The following is a 21,243-nucleotide window of genomic DNA, read 5'->3' on the forward strand; positions in this document are numbered from 1 at the left end:
GATCGAGTGCGCCGCGCGCTGATGACGACAGAAGCCAATGGCGGCTTCTGCGGAGCTCTGGCAAGCTGCGGCTCCGCGGAGAAGGCGCACCGGCGCGCGGCGGCCGCGGCGGAGGGAGCTGGTGGCCGGGAGCCCGGAGACAGCGCTCGAGGCGGACAGCGGAGTAGTGCTTCGTCGCATCCGGGAGGCCGGGTGAGTGCGGGTTCGGCCCTGGGTTGGAATTCTGACGCTTGTGGAGACTTCTCTGAGCCTCAGTCTCACCATCTGTAAAGTGGGAATAACCGCCAGCCTTTAAAGGCGTTGTGAAGATTTAACGGACGTGAGCTGGTACCGGTTTGAGTCATAGTAAGCGCTCAGTAAAGGCTGGCATTCTCGTTCTTGCAATTACAGTTGCGTGACCTTAGTTAAGTTATGTAATTTCTCTGTGCCTCAGTTTTCTCATCTGTGAAATGGGGATAAAAATAGTATCTGTATAGGCTCGTTTTGAGGATTCAGGGAATTACTAAATGTAAACCACTTAGAATAACACCTGCACGTGGTGAGCGCTACTGGAGTCTGTAAATACGCTAGCGTTGGTTATTACTGGTATTAATACGAGGGAAGCGACAGGAACACGTTATCGTCATCTACATTAGCGTCATTATTTTGTGGAGCAGCTGCAGTGTGCCTGGCGCTAGAGTAAGCATTCTATATGCTTTACCATAAATTTTGGGTATCACAGCCACAACAGGAGGTAGGGAATTTAAAGAGACACAGATAAGGTATGAAACTAGATTTCAAACCAAGTTCTTTATGACTCCAAAACCTGTGCTTCAAACTCGACATTTTCTGGACAATGGTCCCTGCTATCCCCACTCCTTAGAAAGCACTTAGAGCAGTACCTGACACAGGAAACACTCAGTAAATGATACCTGCTGTTATTTAGTGTTGTTGCCTTATTTGCAGTCTAGTAAAGACTCAATAGATGAACAGCTTTTGTTAGCATTTACAGGTAACATTTGAAGGACCGTCACAGGGAAGAGAGATCAAACTCATTCCCCATGCTTCTCCTCCCCCCAAAGGGGGAAGTTTGGGCGAAGAGGCAGTAATGACCCAGAGATTACCACTGAATAGAAAGAAGTTGCTGACCAGCTGGCAGAACCTAAGAGAAAAGCAGCAGTGACTATTTTTTTAGGATCTCAGAAGGTGCTAGTGAAAGTGAGCATGCCTGGGAGGTTAGGGAACTCTAAGGCTCTTTCCAGATCCTTTGACATTGTTATTCTTTCCTTGACTTCAGTATCCCCCTGGAGTGCCCTACTTCTCCCTATACCTCTGCCCCCACCCCCACCCTCACCAGCTGGGGCTCATTAACTTTGCAAAATCTCTAATCTCCACTCACTGGAGGAAGCCTTCCAAATCTCCTTTAAAATACAAAAATACTCAGGTCTAACATACATACCAGAAAGTACACAGTGCATAATGAATCCTTGCAAACTGTGACCCATGTTGTGGACTCAGACTAAGAAGCAGAACATTAATGCCCCCAGAAGCCTTCCTTAGGCCGCCTTCCAGTCACTACCCTTCATGATAACCCCTATTCTGACCTCTACCACTAGAGATTAATTTTGCCTGTTTTTCATTTTAGCTATATAAATGGAAACACATAGTAGATATTCTTCCACATCAGGCTTCTTTCAGTCAACATTGTGCTTGGGAGCTATGTCCATGTTGTCACCTGTAGTTGTAGATTGCCTATTCTCACTGCTATACAGTATTTCATTGTATAAATATATAACAGTTTGTTTATGTAAGCTACAGTTGGTGGACTTTGGGATAGTTTTAGTCTGACGCTGTTGCAAATAGTACTGCTATAAACATTATTGTGTCTTTCTTTGTGAACATATGTACACATTTCTGTTGTGTACGGACCTAGGAATGGAGTTGTGGGGTCACAAAGCAGGTTTATGTTCAGCTTTAGGAAATAATACCCAACGGTGTTATTATTCAAAGTTGTTGAACAGTAGGTATTTTCACATTGGATTCTCTTCTCACAGATGGGGAAGCAGATTCAGAGGGGCAGGGCTAGATGGTGGGGACCCAGCCATGGGGCTGCATATAAACCCGGGCCTTTTTTATTGTAGAGAGACAGCTGGATCCTCTTACCTGTAACCCTGCTTCTCACTCAGTGAGTCCAGGGAAAGGCCCCTCCCATCAAGGTACTTAGAAGCCTTTTTGTCTGTTGCTTAGCACTTTCCCAATCATTCACAGGTTTGTTCTAACTCTCACCCAGGTGTGAATGACTGATAGACTCCTCCCTAGCCCTTTAGAGCTTTTTGCCATTTAAAAGAGGCAGCATAAACCTTAATAACTCTACTTTGGTGGGCTTCAAGGTCATGAGATTAGGTGAAGAATGGGATGGGAGATGCTGAGTAAAGCTTCTTCTGAGCCACAAAAGACTCCATTCACATGAGAGATTGAGGTGGAGGCAAGAGTCACCACTGCTTTGAGTAGGGAGGGGCTCAGCTCTGTATATTACCGCTCTCAAGTGCATGCACTTACCAAGTTCCCAAGCATTCCGTGTACATTAGAACTCTCCTTTCCTCTCTCTGAGTAGGCTCTGGGCAGATTTTTTCAGTTTTTTCAGTTTTCAGATTTTTTCTCTCAGAGTCCTCTGAACCCTGTCCCTGGCTATGGCTTTTGGGTTCAGACCCAGTTCATTTTCGTTCACTGTTGATTTTGTTTTCTCTGGGTTGGTGGAAACCGGTTGACTTGAACAACAAAGCCTGGACACTTATTTTTATCTCTTTGTCTGCTTTCACCTTTAGAATTTCTGATAATGAGGGCTGTTTTCTGAGTATGTACTAACTGTTCTAACAGTTATCCCTCTGTAATCCTCCATGGCAGGTTTGATTCTTATCCCTATTTTAGAGACGAGAACTAAAGCTCAGAAAGGCTAAATCTGTGTATTTAACAACTGCACATCCAGCTGCTCCTCTGTGCCAGGCTGTCTTGTGGACCAAGGGTGTCACAGTGAACAGAACAAACCCCGGCCCAGCCCTGCTGGAGGTCACTGTCTAGACCCATCCCTGGGAATTGGGGCCTCCTCCAGGAACCCGTCCCTCATGCCCTCTGAGCACCAGCAGCATGCAGTTTGGCCCTGGGGTTGTTTGTCCTGCCCTCCCCCCCACTCCTGTCACTCCAGAGGAGTGGGCCCTGCATCTGAGAGCACACCATCCTCCTCACGGCACCCTGCTCATGGGCAGGAGAATCACTGGGAGGGCAGCTCTGGAAAGAATTGGGGATTGACTACACCGTTTTTTTTCTTGACAGGGAGGACCTACTTGTCTCTGATTTCTGGAGTTCAGCACTAGGTGGGTACCATCTGGGTCAGGAGTGGGATTGGCATGAGTGAGAGGTGGCCTGAATGTGGGCAAAGAATGGAGTCCAGTCTTTATTTGGGGACATTCTGCTTCACAGAGCGGTGATCATCCTGGGGTATAATTCTGACCTACCCTTAAGCACACTCAGTTTCTTTATCTGTGAAATGTGGGGGATAATGTACATATCCCATAGTACAGTTTTGAGAATTAAATGAGGCTGTTTAGTTAAGTGCTTTGAACAGTGCTTGCCTGCTGCACAGGAGGGCATAAATGTTAGCTACCATTCTCATTATTTTTGAAATTTTTATTTATCTTGCTCTTTTTCCTTCACATTACAACGTAGACTTTTCCTCCCATGTGTTTATCTCTTCCTCAGCATAATCCATGGCAACATGAATATTAATGCACAGAATGAAAATGCGGTATATTCACTTAGTTTGCTTCCTTTTTAAGCTTACTTGCTTTTAGTTATTATCCAAAACTTTGCAGCAAGCACCTTTGTGCATAAAGATTTTCCTAAATTTAGAATGATTTCCATAGGATATTGTTCCAGTTTGCTAATGGCTGCCATTTTGCAAAACACCAGAAATGGATTGGCTTTTATAAAGGGGGTTTATTTGGTTACAAAGTTACAGTCTTAAGGCCATAAAGTATTCAAGGTAAGGCATCAACATTTGGGTACCTTCACTGAAAGATGGCCATTGGCGTCTGGAAAACCTCTGTTAGCTCGGAAGGCACGTGGCTGGTGTCCACTTGCTGCCAGGTTGCATTTCAAAATGGCGTTCTCCGGAATCTTAGCTGCACCTCCTCTTCAGAATATCACTCTCAGTTTCTCTGAGGTCCCTCTGTTGTGAGCTCATTTTATAGGACTCCGGTGAACTAACCAAGACCCACTCTGAATGAGCAGGGCTACATTTCCATGGAAACATTCAATCAAGAGGTCACACCCTAATCAAAGTTGTCACTCACAGTTGGGTGAGTCACATCTCCATGGAAACACTCAATCAGAAGGTTCCAACCTAATCGACACTAATTTGTATGCCCCTACAAGATTGCATTAAAGAATATGGCTTTTTCTGGGGGACGTAATGTATACAAACCAGCACAGATATATTTTCAGAAGTGGAATCATTGAGGAAAAGGTAGTGGCCAACTTGGCATCCATTAGCAGTGAAAACACCCAGACCAGTCCTCCATGGAGGGGTAGCAAGTTGGTCTTCAAAAAGTTTTTACCAATTTATTCTCCTACCAGCAAGGACTAAAGAACTAGTTTTCCAAGCAACCTTTCCTAGCCTGGGGTCTTACTTTAAAATATCTTCACTAATTCAGTAGGTGAAGATCAGTATCTTATTATTGGGATGTATGGTTTTTTGCTTTTTTGTTTCTCTCACAATTTGTTCAACTAAATTCAGTATGAATATGATAAAAATGAGGGACAAGAGAACTCACCTCTATATGAGAAGATTTGAATGGAGTATTTTTCCTTAGGCTCTTGAAAACTGCAGCCTACCTCTTCTTTGGATTTGCTGCTCTTAAGTCTTCCTATTCCCAGCCATTTACAGTGTGACTTTTTTTTTTTTTTTAATTTCCAAGACCTTTTCCAATCCCATCCCCTCCCTTTTAAAATAAAAACTTGTTTTTCATGAGTGTAATATCTCTTCTTATATCTGAGGATATTTGTTATAGTTGTTTTAGTTTTTTCTCCTGCATTGTCTGTTTCCTTCATGTTCTTTTTTGTCTATTTGCCTTGGTAACTATCCTTCCTGAAAGAGGGTTTTCTCAAATGTTGGGTGATCCTTGAAAGTCTGCTTGCTTTTCAGAGTGAGGGACCTTCGAGGTGATTGGGAGTGCCCTCCTTGACCCCCCCTCCCCCGCCGTCTCCCTTCCACAGCCAGTTCTGAGCATGCCCTGCTCTCCTCCACACTCACTGAGCCCCAAGAGTGCATCCTCTGGGGTATCCCATGCGTTAGCTGTGGGGAATCATCTTCAAGACCTTGTATTAGGAGGTCACTTCTTAGATCTTACACGCAACTCACAAAGCAACGAAAGAAAAAATAGATAAATGGGAACTCCTCAAACTTAAAAGCTTCTGTACATCAAAAGAATTTGTCAAAAAGATGAAGAGACAGCCAACTCAATAGGAAAAAAATATTTGGAAGCCATGTATCTCACAAGACTGGTATCTTACGTTTGCAAAGAAATCCTACAACTCAATGACAGTAGTACAAACAGTCCAATTATAAAATGTGCAAAAGATATGAAAAGACAGTTTTCTGAAGAGGAAATAGAAATGGCAAAAAAACACATGAAAAGTTTTTTATCTTAACTAGCTATTAGGGAGATTCAAATTAAGACCACAATGAGATATCATCTCACACCAGTTAGACTGGCTGCCATTAAACAAACAGGAAACTACAAGTGCTGGAGGGGATGTGGAGAAATTGGAACTCTTATTCATTGTTGGTGGGACTGTATAATGGTTCAGCCACTCTGGAAGTCAGTCTGGCAGTTCCTTAGAAAACTAGATATAGAGATACCATTTGACCCAGCGATTGCACTTCTCCGTGTATACCCAGAAGATGTGAAAGCAGTGACACGAACAGATATTTGCACACCAGTGTTCATAGCAGCATTATTCACAATTGCCAAGAGTTGGAAACAATCCAAATGTCCTTCAGCAGCTGAGTGGATAAGCAAAATGTGGTACATACACATGGCAGTAAGAAGGAATGAGGTTGTACAACATGTGACAACATGGATGAACCTTAAAGACATAATGCTGAATAAAATAAGCCAGGCACAAAAAGAGAGATATTGTATGTTAGCACTAATGTGAACTCTGTGAAAAATGTAAAGTAAATGGTTTATATTGTAGAATGTAGGGGACCTAGAGATAGACAGCAACTAGTAAAGGGGTAATGATAGTCTAATAAGAACAGATAAGTTACGGAGGGTAAACTTAATGTTATGGGATGCTCAAGAACGACTGTGGTTTGTTAATTTTTTGGGGGTATGGTAGGAACAAGTTGGGAGAAATGTAGTTATCTTAAGTTATTTGTTTTTCTTATTCCTTTGCTTTGGTTTTGTTTGAAATTTTGTTTTTTTTTTTTGTTTTTTTAATTTTTTGATAAAGTTAAAAAAAAAAAAGAACTTATGGTAGAGGGTAGTTCCTTCAACCTTACACCCAAAGCACAAGCAACAAAAGAAAAAAATTAATTGTTCCTCCTGAAAACTGAATGCTTTTGTGCTTCAAAAAACCTTGTCAAGAAGGTGAAAAGGCAGCATACTCAATGGAGAAACTACTTGGAAACCACATATCCAAAAAAAGGTTTGATATCTAGAATATACAAAGAAATCCTACAACTCAACAAAAAAAAAAAAACAACCAAATTAAAAAACAGGCAAAAGACATGAACAGACATTCTCTAAAGAAGAAATACAAATGACTAAAAAGCACATGAAAAAGATAGTGAACTTCACTAGCTATTAGGAAAATGCAAATCGAAATCACAATGAGATACCATCTCACACCCACTAGAATGGCCACTATTAAACAAAAAGAAAACTATAAGTAATGGAGAGGATGTGAGGAAACAGGGATACTCATTTACTGCTGGTTGGAATGTACAATGGTACAGCCACTGTGGAAGATAGTTTGGCAGTTCCTTGGGTAGCTAAGTATACAACTGCCATGTGATCTGGCATTCCTGCAACTAGTTATATACCCAGAAGAGGTGCAAGTAGGGACGCAAAAAGACATTTGCATACCGATGTTTATAGTGGCATTATTCACAATTGCCAGAAGATGTAAGCAATCCAAGGCTCCATCAACCAATGAAAGGCTAAAAAAAAAAAATGTGGTATATACATATGATGGGATGTCATACAGCTATAAGAAGGAATGAAGTCCTGAGGCATGCAACAACAGGGACAAACCTGGGGGACATTATGTTGAGTGAAATAAGCTAGACACAAAAGGAAAAATATGGTGTGATCTCACTGATACGAATATAATGAGCAAACTTGTGGAGTTAGTATCTAGAATATACGCCACCAGGAAAGTAATGGGGATAGAGCATGGGGAACCAATGCTTAATTTGTGCATGATTTTTTAAAAAGGTTGACTGTAAATGTTTGGAAATGGACAGAGGTGATGGTAGCACAGTATCATGAATGTATATAACTACTGAATCGCGTGTGATTGTGGTTGAAAGGGGAAGTTTAGGGTCAGGCTTTTCACTAGAAGGAAAGCTGGAGGATGAAACAAGTGACTATGTAACAGTGAATCTTGTGGGGGAGGATGAAGGTGGTTAATAGTCCAAATACAAGAATGTTCTTCCATGAATTAGAACAAATGTATGTCACAATCTACATGGTGTTAATACTGGGGTGGCATCTGGGGAAAAAATGCACCTCATGCAATCTATGAACTAAGGTTAACAGTAATATCTTAATGTTCTTCCATGAGTTGAAACAAAAGTACCACACCGATGCTAAGTATCAGTCAAGGAAGGTTTAAGTGGCATGGGGTTTTTCTTTTTGGAGCTACGAAAATGTTCTAAAATGATTGTGCTGATGAAAGGACAGCTCTGAGATTACCTTGAGAGCACTGATTGGACACTTTGGATAGATTGTAGGGTGTGTGAATGAAACTGTTTAAAAAAAAAGCAAACAAGACACATTATTAAGCTTCTTATGTAGGACAGGCCCTGCTGTAAGTTCTGGGAACAAAACAAAATCCCTGCGCTTACATAAGCAAATAAATAGATGTACCACACATGGTGATCTGCAACGGGGAAAAACAAAGCAAGGGAGGAGATGATTATTTAATACAGAGTGACTGATATTACAATAATCCATGTGAGAAATGATAGTGATTTGGCCCGGAGTGGTTTTCAAAATAGCTAACAATTAAATGGTGCTAACTATGTGTCAGGTACTCTGCTAAACTCATTCAATCCCAAAGCAACCTGCTGAGGTAAGTAACTGTTATTAATCCCAATTTAAAATGAAGAAACCGAGCAATAGAGGGATAATATGACTTTTTCTAGGTCACATAGCTAATACATGGAGATACCCCAGAGGATGCGCTCTTGGGGTTCGTGATGTGTGGAGGGGGAGAGCAGGGCATGCTCAGGACTGGCTGTGGAAGGGAGGTGGAGGTGGAGGGGTCAAGGAGGACACTTCCAATCACCTCTAAGGTCCCTCACTCTGAAAAGCGAGCAGACCTTCAAGGATCACCCGACTTCTGAGAAAACCCTCTTTCGGGAAAGACAGTTACCAAGGCAAATAGACAAAAAGAAACATGAAGGAAACAGACAATGCAGGAGAAAAAACTAAAACAACTATAATGAATATCCTCAGATATAAGAAGAGAGATTACACTCATGAAAGCCAAGTATTTTGTTGATAATTTTTGCATCTATATTCATTGGGGAGATTGGCCTATAGTTTTCTTGTAGCATCTTTACCTGGTTTTGGTATTAGAGTGATGTTAACTTCATAAAATGAGTTAGGTAGTGTTCCATTTTCCTCGATGTTTTGAAAGAGTTTAAGTGAGATTGGTGTCAGTTCTTTTTGGAACATTTGGTAGAATTCCCCTGTGAAGCCATCTGGCCCGGGGCATTTATTTGTGGGAAGCTTTCTGATGACCGATTAGATACCCTTGCTTTGTGATTGGTTTGTTGGGATCTTCTGTTTCTTCTCTGGTCAGTCTAGGTTGTTCATGTGTTTCCAGGAAATTGTCCATTTCCTCTACATTATCTAGTTTGTTGGCGTACAGTTGTTCATAGTATCCTCTTACAATTTTTTTAATTTCTTCGGGATCTGTAATAATGTCCCCTGTCTCATTTATCATTTTGTTTATTTGGGTCTTCTCTCTTTTTTATTTTGTCAGTCTAGCTAGGGGCTTGTCAATCTTGTTGATCTTCTCAAAGAACCAACTTCTGGTTTTATTTATTCTGTTTTTTTGTTCTCTATGTCATTTATTTCTGCTTTAATCCTTGTTATTTCTTTTCTTCTACTTCGTTTAGGATTAGTTTGGTATTCATTTTCTAGCTTCTTCAGTTCCATTAGTTCTTTAATTTTAGCTCTTTCTTCCTTTTTGTATATGCGTTTAATAGAGCTATAAATTTCCCTCTCAGTACTGCCTTCACTGCATCCCATAGGTTTTGATATGTTGTACTCTCATTTTCATTCATCTCTAGATATTTAGCAACTTCTCTTGCTATTTCTTCTTTAACCCACTGATTGTTTAGGAGTGTGTTGTTTTAACTTCCAGATATTTGAAAATTTTCTAAATCTCTGATGGTTATTGACTTCTAATTGTATTCCATTGTGATAAGAGAATGTGCTTTGAGTAATTTCAATGTTTTTAAATTTGTTGAGGCTTGTTTAATGGCCCAGCATATGATCTATTCTGGAAAAAGTTCTGTGAGCCTGGAGAAGAATGTGTATCCTCGTGATTTGGGATGTAATGTTCTATATATGTCTGTTAAGTCAGATTCGTTTATCACATTGTTTAGGTTACCACAAGTTCTTCAAGAAGTTTCCCTACATTTTCTTCTGGAGTTTTATGGTATTGGCTCTCATATTTAGGTGTGTGATCTATTTTGAGTTAATTTTTATATAGGGTGTGAGATAAAGGTTTCTCTTTCAGTCTATTGGGCATGACTTCTATGGAAAAGACTGTTCTGTGCCAGTTAAGTGGACTTGGGAGTCTTGTCAAAAAAGCAATTGGCCATAGATTTGAGGGTCTATTTTGAAATCTCAATTCGATTCCATTGATCAATATGAGCATACTTATGCAAGTACCTTGTTGTGTTGACCACTGTAGCTTTGTAACATGTTTTTTTAACGCAATTTTATTGAAATGTATCCACATACCATACAATCATCCAAAGTGTGCAACAGTTGTTCACAGTATCATCATATAGTTGTGCATTCATCACCACAATCACTTTTTGAACATTTTCATTACTCCAAACAATAAAAAAAAGAATAAAAATAAAAGTTAAAAAGATCACCTAATACATCCCATACCCCCTATCCCCCATGACTCATTTACTTTTTGTCCCCATTTTTCTACTCATCTGTCCATAGAAATGAGGGAGTATGAGCCATAAAGTTTTCACAATCATATGGTCACACCATATAAGGTATATAGTTATACAGTCGCCTCCAGAAACAAGGCTACTTGAATGCAGTTCAACAGCTTCTGGTATTTTCTTCTAGCTATTCTAATACACTAAAAACTAAGAAGGGATATCCATATAATGCATAAGAGTTACTTCCAGAATGACCTCTCGACTCCATTTGAAATCTCTCAGCCACTGAAAGTTTATTTTGTTTCATTTCCGTTCCCCTTTTTGGCCCAGAAAGATTTCTCAGTCCTACAAAGCCGGGTCCAGGCTCATTCTCAGGAGTCATGCCCCACTTGCCCAGGAGATTTATACCTCTGGGAGTCATGTCCCACATGGGGGGAGGGCAGTGAGTTTACCTGCCAAGTTGGCTTAGAGAGAGAGGCCACATCTGAGCAACAAAAGAGGTTCTCTGGGGTGCCTCTCAGGCACAATTGTAAGTAGGCTTAGCCTCTCCTTTGCAGTAACAAGCTTCAAAAGGGCAAGCCCCAAGATCAAGTGCTCGGCCTATTGAACTAGTAGTCCCCAATGCTTGCAAGAATATCAGGAATTCCCCAACTGGGGAAGTTTAGTATTTCCACACTCTTCCTCAGGGCCTCAAGGGGGCTTTGTATGCTTTTTTATTTTTAAATGCAATTTTATTGACAAATATGCACATACCATACAAACCATCCAAAGTATACAATCAGTGGCTTACAATATCATTACATAGTTGTGCATTCATCACCATGATCAATTTTAGAGCATTTTAATTACTCCAGAAAAAGAAATAAAAAGAAAAAAGAAAACCCAAAACAAATGCTTATCCCCCCCCTATTTTTTTTTTTTTAAGTTTTATTTACATACCATAGAATACCCCCTAAGTGTACAATCAGTGGCTCTTGGTATAATCACATAATTATGCATTTGCTACTATGGTTCATGTGAGAACATTCTCATTTCTTCTGAAGAAAAAAAATCCCATACCCCTTATATCCCCCTATCATTGACATTTAGCTTTGTTACAGTACTTTTATTACCATTAATGGAAGGCTATTAATGGGAAAATATAATGTTACTGTTAACTATAGACCTGAGTTTATATTACTCGTATTTTCCCATATACCATCCTATTATTAACATCTTGCAATAGTGATGTACATTTGTTCTAGTTTTCTAATATTTATACAGTTAGTCACCATCGTAGTCCACTCTAGGTTTTGCTAAGTTATATAGTCCCAGTTTTTATCCTCTAGCTTTCCTTCTGGTGACATATACATCTCTAGCCTTCCTCTTTCAACCATACTTGTACACAGCTTTGTTAATTACAGTTACACTATTGTGCTACCATCACACAGTATTGTGTTAACTATTTCTGAACCTTTACATTTGTATTTCCTCTTTAGAAAAGTGTCTGTGTATTTTCCCCATTTTTTAATTGGGTTGTATGTGTTTTTGTTGTTGAGTTTTAGGATCTCTCTCTATATATAATATATATATATTATCAGATATGTGGTTTCCAAATATTGTCTCCCATTGAGTAGGTTGCCACAAAGTTCTTTAAGGCACAAAAGTATTCAATTTTGAGGAAATCCCACTTATCTGTTTCTTCTTTCATTGCTTGTGCTTTGGGTATAAGGACTAGGAAACCACTTCCTATCACAGGATCTTTAAGATACTTCCCTACATTTTCTTCTAAGAGTTTTATGGTCTTAGCTCTAATCTTTAGGTCTTTGACCCATTTTGAGTTAATTTTTGTATAAGGTGTGAGAAATAGCGGTCTGTTCCAGTTTGCTAGGCAGCCGTTATGCAAAATACCAGAAATGGATTGGCTTTTATAAAGGAGATTTATTAGGTTACAAATTTACAGTCCTAAGGCCATAAAAGTGTCCAAACTAAGGCATTAACAAGAGGATACCTTCACTGAAGAATGGGCGATGGCATCCGGAATACCTCTGTCGGCCGGGAAGGAGCATGGCTTGTGTCTCCTGGTCCTTTACTCCTGGATTGTGTTTCAAAATGGCTTTCTCCAAAATGTCTCTGGGCTTTTGTCTTAGCTCCTCTCTCACAGCTCCTGTGCATCCTTGCTTCTTTCTCCCAGGGCATTTCTCTCTAAGCATCTGGGGGTCCTCTCTCAGCTTCTCCGGGGCAAACTCTGGGCTTCATCTATTAGCTTAGCATCTCCAGATGTCCTTCTGTCCACCTCTCCAGGCATCTCCAAATGTCAGCAAGCATCTGGCTCTGTGTCAGCTCTTAGCTTCTCTCTTTCTTTTTTTTTTTTTTTTGTCTTTTTGTCTTTTTGGCTTTGAACAATGGGGATTTATTAGCTTACATATTTACCGTTGTAAGGCCCTGAAAATGTCCCAATTAAGGCATCAGTAGGACGATACCTTCTCTGAAGACTGGTACTGGCAAGCTAGGACTCCTCTCAGATATCAAGGCACATGGCAACATCTGCTGGTCCTTCTCTCTTGTGATTCATTGCTCTAGCTTCCCGTTGCTCCCATCTCCCAGCTTCTCCGGGTGCTTCTCCGAATCTCATCTCTCAGCTTCTCTGGGACTTCTCTGAGCTCTCTGGGCTTTTTCTATGTGTCCTTTATCCTCTTACAAAGGACTCCTGTGAGGGGATCAAGACTCATCTTGAAAGGGTTGGGTCACTATTCAATTGAAACAACCTAATCCAAAAGTCCTACCCACAATAAGTCTGTCCCCACAGGAATGGATTAAAAGAACATGGCCTTTTCTGAGGTATATAATAGCTTCAAACTACCACAGAGAGTTACATAAGTAATAATCTCTGAGCTCCTGTTAGTCAGTTACATTGTGTCTCTGACTTATCAGTTCAGAGAGAGGAAATGGAAGTAGCAAACTAAATTTTCCACTGCCAGCCCCTGCACTATGAATGAGAGTTCTCTCTGTTTGTTTTGTTTTGTTTTGTTCATTTTATTGAGATATATTCACATACCATGCAGTCATACAAAACAAATTGTACATTTGATTGTTCACAGTACCATTACATAGTTGTACATTCATCACCTAAATCAATCCCTGACACCTTCATTACCACACACACAAAAATAACAAGAATAATAATTAAAGTGAAAAAGAGCAATTAAAGTGAAAAAGAACACTGGGTGCCTTTGTCTGTTTGTTTCCTTCCCCCATTTTTCTACTCATCCATCCATAAACTAGACAAAGGGGAGTGTGGTCCTTATGGCTTTCCCAATCCCATTGTCACCCCTCATAAGCTACATTTTTATACAATCATCTTCGAGATTCATGGGTTCTGGGTTGTAGTTTGCTAGTTTCAGGTATCTACCACCAGCTACCTCAATTCATTAGAACCTAAAAAGTGTTGTCTACATTGTGCGTAAGAGTGCCCACCAGAGTGACCTCTCAGCTCATTCTGGAATCTCTCTGCCACTGAAGCTTATTTCGTGTCCTTTCATTTCCCCCTTTTGGTCAAGAAGATGTTCTCCGTCCCACAATGCCGGGTCTATGTTCCTCCCCAGGAGTCATATTCCACGTTGCCAGGGAGATTCACTCCCCTAGGTGTCTGATCCCATGTAGGGGGGAGGGCAGTGATTTCACCTTTCAAGTTGGCTTAGGTAGAGAGAGAGGGCCACATCTGAGCAACAAAGAGGCATTCGTGAGGAGGCTCTTAGGCACAATTATAGGGAGGCCTAGCCTCTCCTTTGCAGCAACAGTCTTCCCAAAGGCAAATCCTGTGGTAGAGGGCTCAACCCATGAAACCACTAGTCCCCTATGTCTGTGAGCACATTATTAGCTTCTCTCTTAAATACTCCAGTGAACTAATCAAGACCCACCCTGAATGGGCAGGGTCCACACCTCCATGGAAATAATTCAGTCAGAGGTTCCACTCTAAGCCACAGACTAATCAGTCTGCCTCCACAAGATTGCATTAATGAATATGGCTTTTCTGGGGGACATAATATATCCAAACTGGCACAGGGTCCTCTTTCATTCTTTTGGATATGGATATCCAGTTCTCCAAGCACCATTTGTTGAAGAGGCTGTTCTATCCCAGTTGGGTGAACTTGTCAAAAATCAGTTGTCCATAGAAGAGAGGGTCTTTTTTGAATTCTCAATTTGATTATTTGATTCCACTGAACAATATCTCTATCTTTATTCCAGTACCATGCTGTTTTGACCACCATAGCTTTGTAATATACTTTAAAGCCAAGTAGTGTGAGACCTCCAACTTCATTATTTTTTCTCAATTTTTAGCTATTTGGGGCACCTTGCCCTTCCAAATAAATTCAATTATTGTGTTTTCTATTTCTGCAAATTAAGTTGTTGGGATTTTGATTGGTATTATGTTGAATCTGTAAAACATTTTGGGTAGAATTGTCAGCTATATTTAAGTCTTCCAATCCATGAATATGGTAGGTCCTTCTATTTATTTAGGTCTTTCTTGATTTCTTTCAGCAATGTTTTCTAGTTTTCTTTGAATAGGCCCTTTATGTCCTTGGTTAAATTTATTCCTAGATATTTGATTCTTCTGGTTGCTATTGTAAATGGAATGTTTTTCTTGATATCCTCCTCAGATTGCTCATTACTAGTGTATGGAAACACTTCTGTTTTTGTATGTTGATATGTATCCTGCTACTTTGTTGAACTCGTTTATTAGCTCTAGTAGCTTTTTTGTAGATGTTTCGGGACTTTCTACATACAAGATCATATCATCTGCTCTCATTTTGATTTGCCTTGAGGTATTTATTGGTTTCTCTTGTAATTTCTTCCCTGACCCACAGGTTGTTTAGGAGAGTGTTGTTTAACTATATGATGATACTGTGAACAATTGATTATCCACTTCAGATGACTGTATGGTATGTGTGCCAGTTTGAATATATTGTGTGCCCCAAACACCATTATCTTTGATGTAATCTTGTGTGGGAAGATGTTATCAGTGTTGATTAGATTGTAATTCTTTGAGTGTTTCTTTGGAATGCACCTCACCCAGCTGTGGGTGATGACTCTGATTGGATATTTCCATGGAGGTGTTGCTCCGCCCATTTAGGGTTGCTCCGCCCATTTAGGGTGGGAAGTGTTGCTCCGCCCATTTAGGGTGGGCCTTGATCAGTGGTGGGCCTTGATCACTGGAGCTATATAAATGAGCTGATGGGCAGAGGGAACTCAGTGCAGCTGTGAGTGATGTTTTGAAGAGGAGCTACAGCCAAGACGGACACTTTGAAGAAAGCACAGGAGCTGCAGATGACAGTTTGAAGCTGCAGGTGACAGTTTGAAGACGGCTGTTGAAAGCAGACTCTTGCTCCAGAGAAGCTGAGAGAGGACAAATACCCCAAATGCAACTAAGAGTGACATTTTTGAGGAACTGCTGCCTAGAGGACAACGTCCTCGGAGAAAGCCATTTTGAAACCAGAACTTTGGAGCAGAGGCCAGCCACGTGCCTTCCCAGCTAACAGAGGTTTTCCGGACACCACTGGCCATCCTCCAGTGAAGGTACCCAATTGCTGATGTGTTACCTTGGACACTTTATGACCTTAAGACTGTAACTGTGTAACCAAATAAACCCCCTTTTGTAAAAGCCAATCCATCTCTGGTGTTTCACATTCTGGCAGCATTAGCAAACTAGAACAGTATGTGAATATATCTCAGTAAAATTGCATGTTTTTTAAAAGGGTGTTTTTTAGCTTCAATATATTTGTGAATTTTCCAGCCCTCTGCCTGTTATTGATTTCCAGCTTTATCCCGTTGTAATTCAAGAAAGTGTTTTGTATAATTTCAGTCTTTTTTAATTTATTGAGACCTGCTTTGTGACCCAGCTTGTGGTGTATCCTGGAGAATGATCCATGAGCACTTGAGAAGAATATATATCCTGCTGTTGTTTGGTGCAGTGTTCTGTAAATGTCTGTTAAATCTAGTTCATTTATCACATTATTCAAGATCTCTGTTTCCTTATTGATCCTCTGTCTGGATGTTCTATCCATTGATGCGAGCGGTATATTTAAGTCTTCAACTATTATTGTAGAGGCATCTAGTCCTCCCTTCAGTGTTGCCAGTGTTTGCCTCATGTATTTTGGGGCACCCTGGCTAGGTGCATAAATATTTATGATTATTTCTTCTTGATTAATTATCCCTTTTATTAATAGTGTTCTTTTTTTCTCCTTTGACTGTTTTACATTTAAAGTCTAATTTTTCTGACATTAATATAGCTACCTCTGCTCTTTTCTGGTTGCTGTTTGCATGGATTATCTTTTTACATCCTTTCACTTTCAACCTATTTTTGTCCTTGGGTCTAAACTGAGTCTCTTGCAGACAGCATATAGAAGGATCCTGTTTTTGTTGTTGTTGTTGTTGTTTTGGTTGTTTTTAAATCTTTTTTGGCCAGTCTTTGTCTTTTGATTGGGGAGTTTAATCCATTAATATTCCATGTTATTACTGTAAAGCCAGTACTTTCTTCAGCCATTTTGTCCTTGGATTTTATGTCATATCTTTTTTTTTTTTTCTCCCTCTTTTTACCCTTTTGGTTACCCTCACTGAAAATCTTCATTTCTACACCCCCCTTCAGACTTCTCTCTCCTGTCTTTTCCTATCAGCCTGTAGCATTCCCTTTAGTATTTCTTACAGAGGAGGTCTCTTGTTCACGTACTCTCTGTGTCTGTTTATCTGTAAATATTTTAACCTCTCCCTCATTTTTGTAATAATGTGAGAAGCAGTTTATTGGTTTAAAAAGGCAAACAGATTAAACATTTTTTAATCTTTCCTTCCATAATCAAAATCTTACTGAAATGACATAAAGTTTATTAACAATTCATTTAAGCATTAGAAAAGTATAAATGGTGTCACCGATGAATGGGGGTAGTTAAGCTATTTCTGGAAATAACAAATGGTTGCAGTAAAAGGAAAGGAAGAAAGAAAGAAAGAAACCCACAGTCCACACACACACACACACACACACACACACACACACACACACACATTTCTAAAGAATTGAACATCCTTCTCTACAAAGTCCCAGAAAAACCTCCAACATTAAAGTTAACAGTAATAATAGCAGAAAAAAAAACCCCACGATGTATGGAATTAAAACCATGAGACAAATATTAGGCTTATTAAACTACTAACTGAAAAGCTGCTAGCCAGTCATGCTTTCCTCATCAGAAACATAGAGAAGCAAGATGGAGATTTCTCCTGAAATCCATCCATCCATCCATCCATCCATCTATCTCTGTCTTTCATTCTCTCTATCATCTATCTATAATAATGAATTGAAACAATCTAAATATCCACCGGTTGGAGACTGAATAGACAGATTGTCTTATATTTAAACAATGGAATGTTTCTCAGCAAAAAATATGTAGAAACTTCTAAAAACCTATAATAACCAGATTAATCTCAAAAACATGTTGACAGAAAAAAAGAACAAAGATGAACAGTACATATGAAGTTCTAGACAAGTAAAATTAATTTACGGTGAAAAACATTAGTAGAGTAGTCACTTTGTGGTAGTGAGAAGGTTGAGGGAGAAGGGGCTTCAAGGCCATTATCGGAGAGATATAAATGTTGAGCAGTCACATAGGTGCAAGCATTTGTATAAACTTATTGAATTGTACACTTAAGATCTGTGTACAGTGTATTTGAAAATGTGCAAAATTGGAAAGTATTCAATTTAATTATATCTTAAAAATTATTGATGGTGTTTTCAGCAACATAAAAATGAATTCAAGAAAAAGTGTGGCATCAGATTAAGAAGCAATAGCAAGAAAATAAATTCCAGTTAAGTTTGAATGAATTTCTAGTTCTCACTATAGGGAAAGATAATAAACTAAGTCAAATGGTAAGCAATACAGTAGGAGGAAAGTGGAAAGAATACAGATATACTGTCTGTACTGTAGACAAAATATTTTATCAATCATGTATGACAAATTCCTGAAGACCAGTAAGAAATAAGAAATATAACTAGGAATGAAATAGAAACAATTGGTGAAGGGAATAAAAAAAATGCAAGGGAAAATAAATATAAATGCATTATTAAGATATATATTTTAAAATGGTTAATTTCATAACAAAAAACACTGACATCTTGAAAAGTCTCCTGACTATTGTTGACCCCTTGATCTGCCATGTTGGTTTTATAACTAACTTGCTGAGTTCCACAAAATTATACATTTGGGGTTCAAATCAATTTATGGATAATTTAGGAGAATGTAAAAGGAAATGACACCCACTGTGATGGTTTGAAACTGTTATGTACCCCAGAAAAGCTCATGTTCTTTTTTTTTTTTTTTTAAATTCAGTTTTATTGAAATACATTCACACACCATACAATCATCCATGATATACAATCCACTGTCCACAGTATGATAACATAGTCATGCGTTCATCACCACAATCTATCTCTGAACATTTTCCTTACATCAGAAAGAACCAGAACAAGAATAAAAAATAAAGTGAAAAAAGAACACCCAAATCATCCCCCCATCCCACCCCGTTTGTCCTTTAGTTTTTATCCCCATTCCTCCACTCATCCATACACTAGCTAAAGGGGGTGTGATCCACAAGGTCTTCACAATCACACTGTCACCCCTTGTAATCTACATTATTATATAATTGTCTTCAGGAGTCCAGACTGCTGGGTTGGAGTTTGGTAGTTTCAGGTATTTACTTCTAGCTATTCCAATACATTAAAGCCTAAGAGGTGTTATCTATATAGTGCATATCTATAATGTCCACCAGAGTGACCTCTCGACTCCATTTGGAATCTCTCAGCCAAGCTCATGTTCTTTTATTTTTAATTCAGTTTTATTGATATATTCACATATCATACAGTCATCTGTGGTGTACAATCAGTTGTTCATAGTACTATCATATAGTTGTGCATTCATCACCCCAATCTATTTTTTTAACATTTTCCTTGTACCAGAAAAAGTAAAAATAAGAATAAAAAATAAAAGTAAAAAAGAACACCCAAATCATCTCCTCCCTCCCTCCCTATTTTTCATTTAGTTTTTGTCCCCATTTTTCCACTCATCCATCCATACACTGGATAAAGGGAGTGTGATCCACAAGGCTTTCACAATCACAGTGTCACCCCTTGTAAGCTACATTGTTATACAATCGTCTTTAAGAGTCAAGGCAACTTCTCCCTCATTTTTGAAGGACAGTTTCACTGAATATAGAATTCTTGGCTGGCAGTTTTTCTGTTTCAGTATCTTAAATATATCTTACCAGTACCTTCTCACCTCCATGGTTTCTGCTAAGAAATCCACACTAAGTCTTACTGAGCTTGTCTTGTATGTGATGGATTGTTTTTCTCTTGCTGCTTTCTGGATTCTTTGTCTTTGGCATTTGACAGTCTGTCCAGTAAGTGTCTTTGAGTAGGTCTATTTGGATCTGTTCTGTTTAGGGCGTGTTGTACTTTTTGGACATATCATTTGATGTCTTTCATAAGAGTTGGGAGATTTTTTGACGGTTATTTCTTCTATTAGTCTTTCTGCCCCTTTTCCCTTCTCTTCTCCTTCTCGGATACCCATAACATGTATATTCGTGTGATTCATGTTGTTTTTCAGTTCCTTGAGACTCTGCTCAAATTTTTCCATTCTTTCCCTATCTGTTCTTTTGTGTGTAAAATTTTAAGTGTCTTGTCCTGTACTTCACTAATTCTTTCTTCTGGCTCTTTAAATCTGCTTTTGTATATCTCCATTCTATTTCTCATCCTTTCTATTGTGCCTTTCATTCCCATACATTCTGTCATTTTTGCAAGTTTTCAAGTTCTTCTCTGTGGTCACCCAGTGTCTTCTTTATATCCTTCAACTCTTTTGCCACATTTTCCTTCAACTTGTTGGCCATCCTTAATTAGTTGTTCCAACTCCTGTATCTTTTCTGAAGTTTTAGTTTGTTCCTTTCTCTGGGCCATATCTTCTTACTTCTAGTGTGACTTGTGATTTTTTGCTGGTGTCTAGGTGCCTTATTTTCTTGATTAGTTTACTCTGGAGGTCATTTCACTCCATTTTCTTTTGATTGGTGTGCCGGTTTGGATATATTATGCCACTCCAAAAGACATGTTTTAATCCAGTCTTATAGGTGATTATTTTTATTAGATTATTTCCATGGAGGTATGGCCTCACCCATCCAGCCTGTTGACTCTTTATTAGTTTACTGGAGTACTTTAAAAAGAGCCACACAGGCCCAGACGCTTCCAGATGCTGATGCTTAGACATGCTTGGAGATGCAGACAGAAGGATGTTTAGCTAAGAGCTGAAGCCCAGAGTTTGCTCTGGGATATGCTAAGACAGGACCCACAGGCACTTGGAGAGAAACATCCTGGGAGAAAGAACCAAGAATGCAAGAATGCACAGGAGATGAGAGAGGAGCTGAAACACAACCCAGGATCAGCAGACGCCAGCCACATGACTTCCCAGCTAACAGAGGTTTTCTGGATGCCAACGGCCTTTCTTCATTGAAGGCATATTTGTGTTGATGCCTTAATTTGGACATTTTCTTAGCCTTAGGACTGTAAATTTGTAACCAAATAAAACCCTTTATAAAAGCCAGTCCATTTCTGGTATTTTGCATAACAGGAGCATTGGCAAACCGGGACAATTGGTTTTGTGTTCTAACTGTTCTTTGACATTTGGTTCAACTTATTCTAGACCTTTAGCATTGCTTGTGTTTAGCTGATAAGAACTTTTTCAGTTCTTATTTTTCTGATTCTTTCCCAGCATATATGGAATGATTTTTGAGATTGCCCTTTTTTGTGCAGTATTTCGCTCCCAGGAAGA

At 39.4% G+C, this 21,243-nt stretch overlaps 1 protein-coding gene across 2 annotated transcripts in view; it reads left to right on the forward strand.

Moving 5' to 3' along the window:
* The first annotated feature begins 29 nt into the window (after positions 1 to 29).
* Positions 30 to 21,243, forward strand: part of SRRD (SRR1 domain containing) — a 63,360-nt gene continuing 42,146 nt past the window's right edge. For both annotated transcript variants that reach the window (XM_037816799.1, XM_037816800.1), the window contains exons 1-2: positions 30 to 192; positions 3,310 to 3,350. In XM_037816799.1, coding sequence (XP_037672727.1) covers positions 38 to 192; positions 3,310 to 3,350 — 196 coding nt within the window. In that variant the 5' untranslated portion in view covers positions 30 to 37. The remainder of the gene's footprint in view (positions 193 to 3,309; positions 3,351 to 21,243) is intronic.

Source organism: Choloepus didactylus, chromosome 23, assembly GCF_015220235.1.
Source record: "Choloepus didactylus isolate mChoDid1 chromosome 23, mChoDid1.pri, whole genome shotgun sequence".
NCBI classification, from domain to species: Eukaryota; Metazoa; Chordata; class Mammalia; order Pilosa; family Megalonychidae; genus Choloepus; species Choloepus didactylus.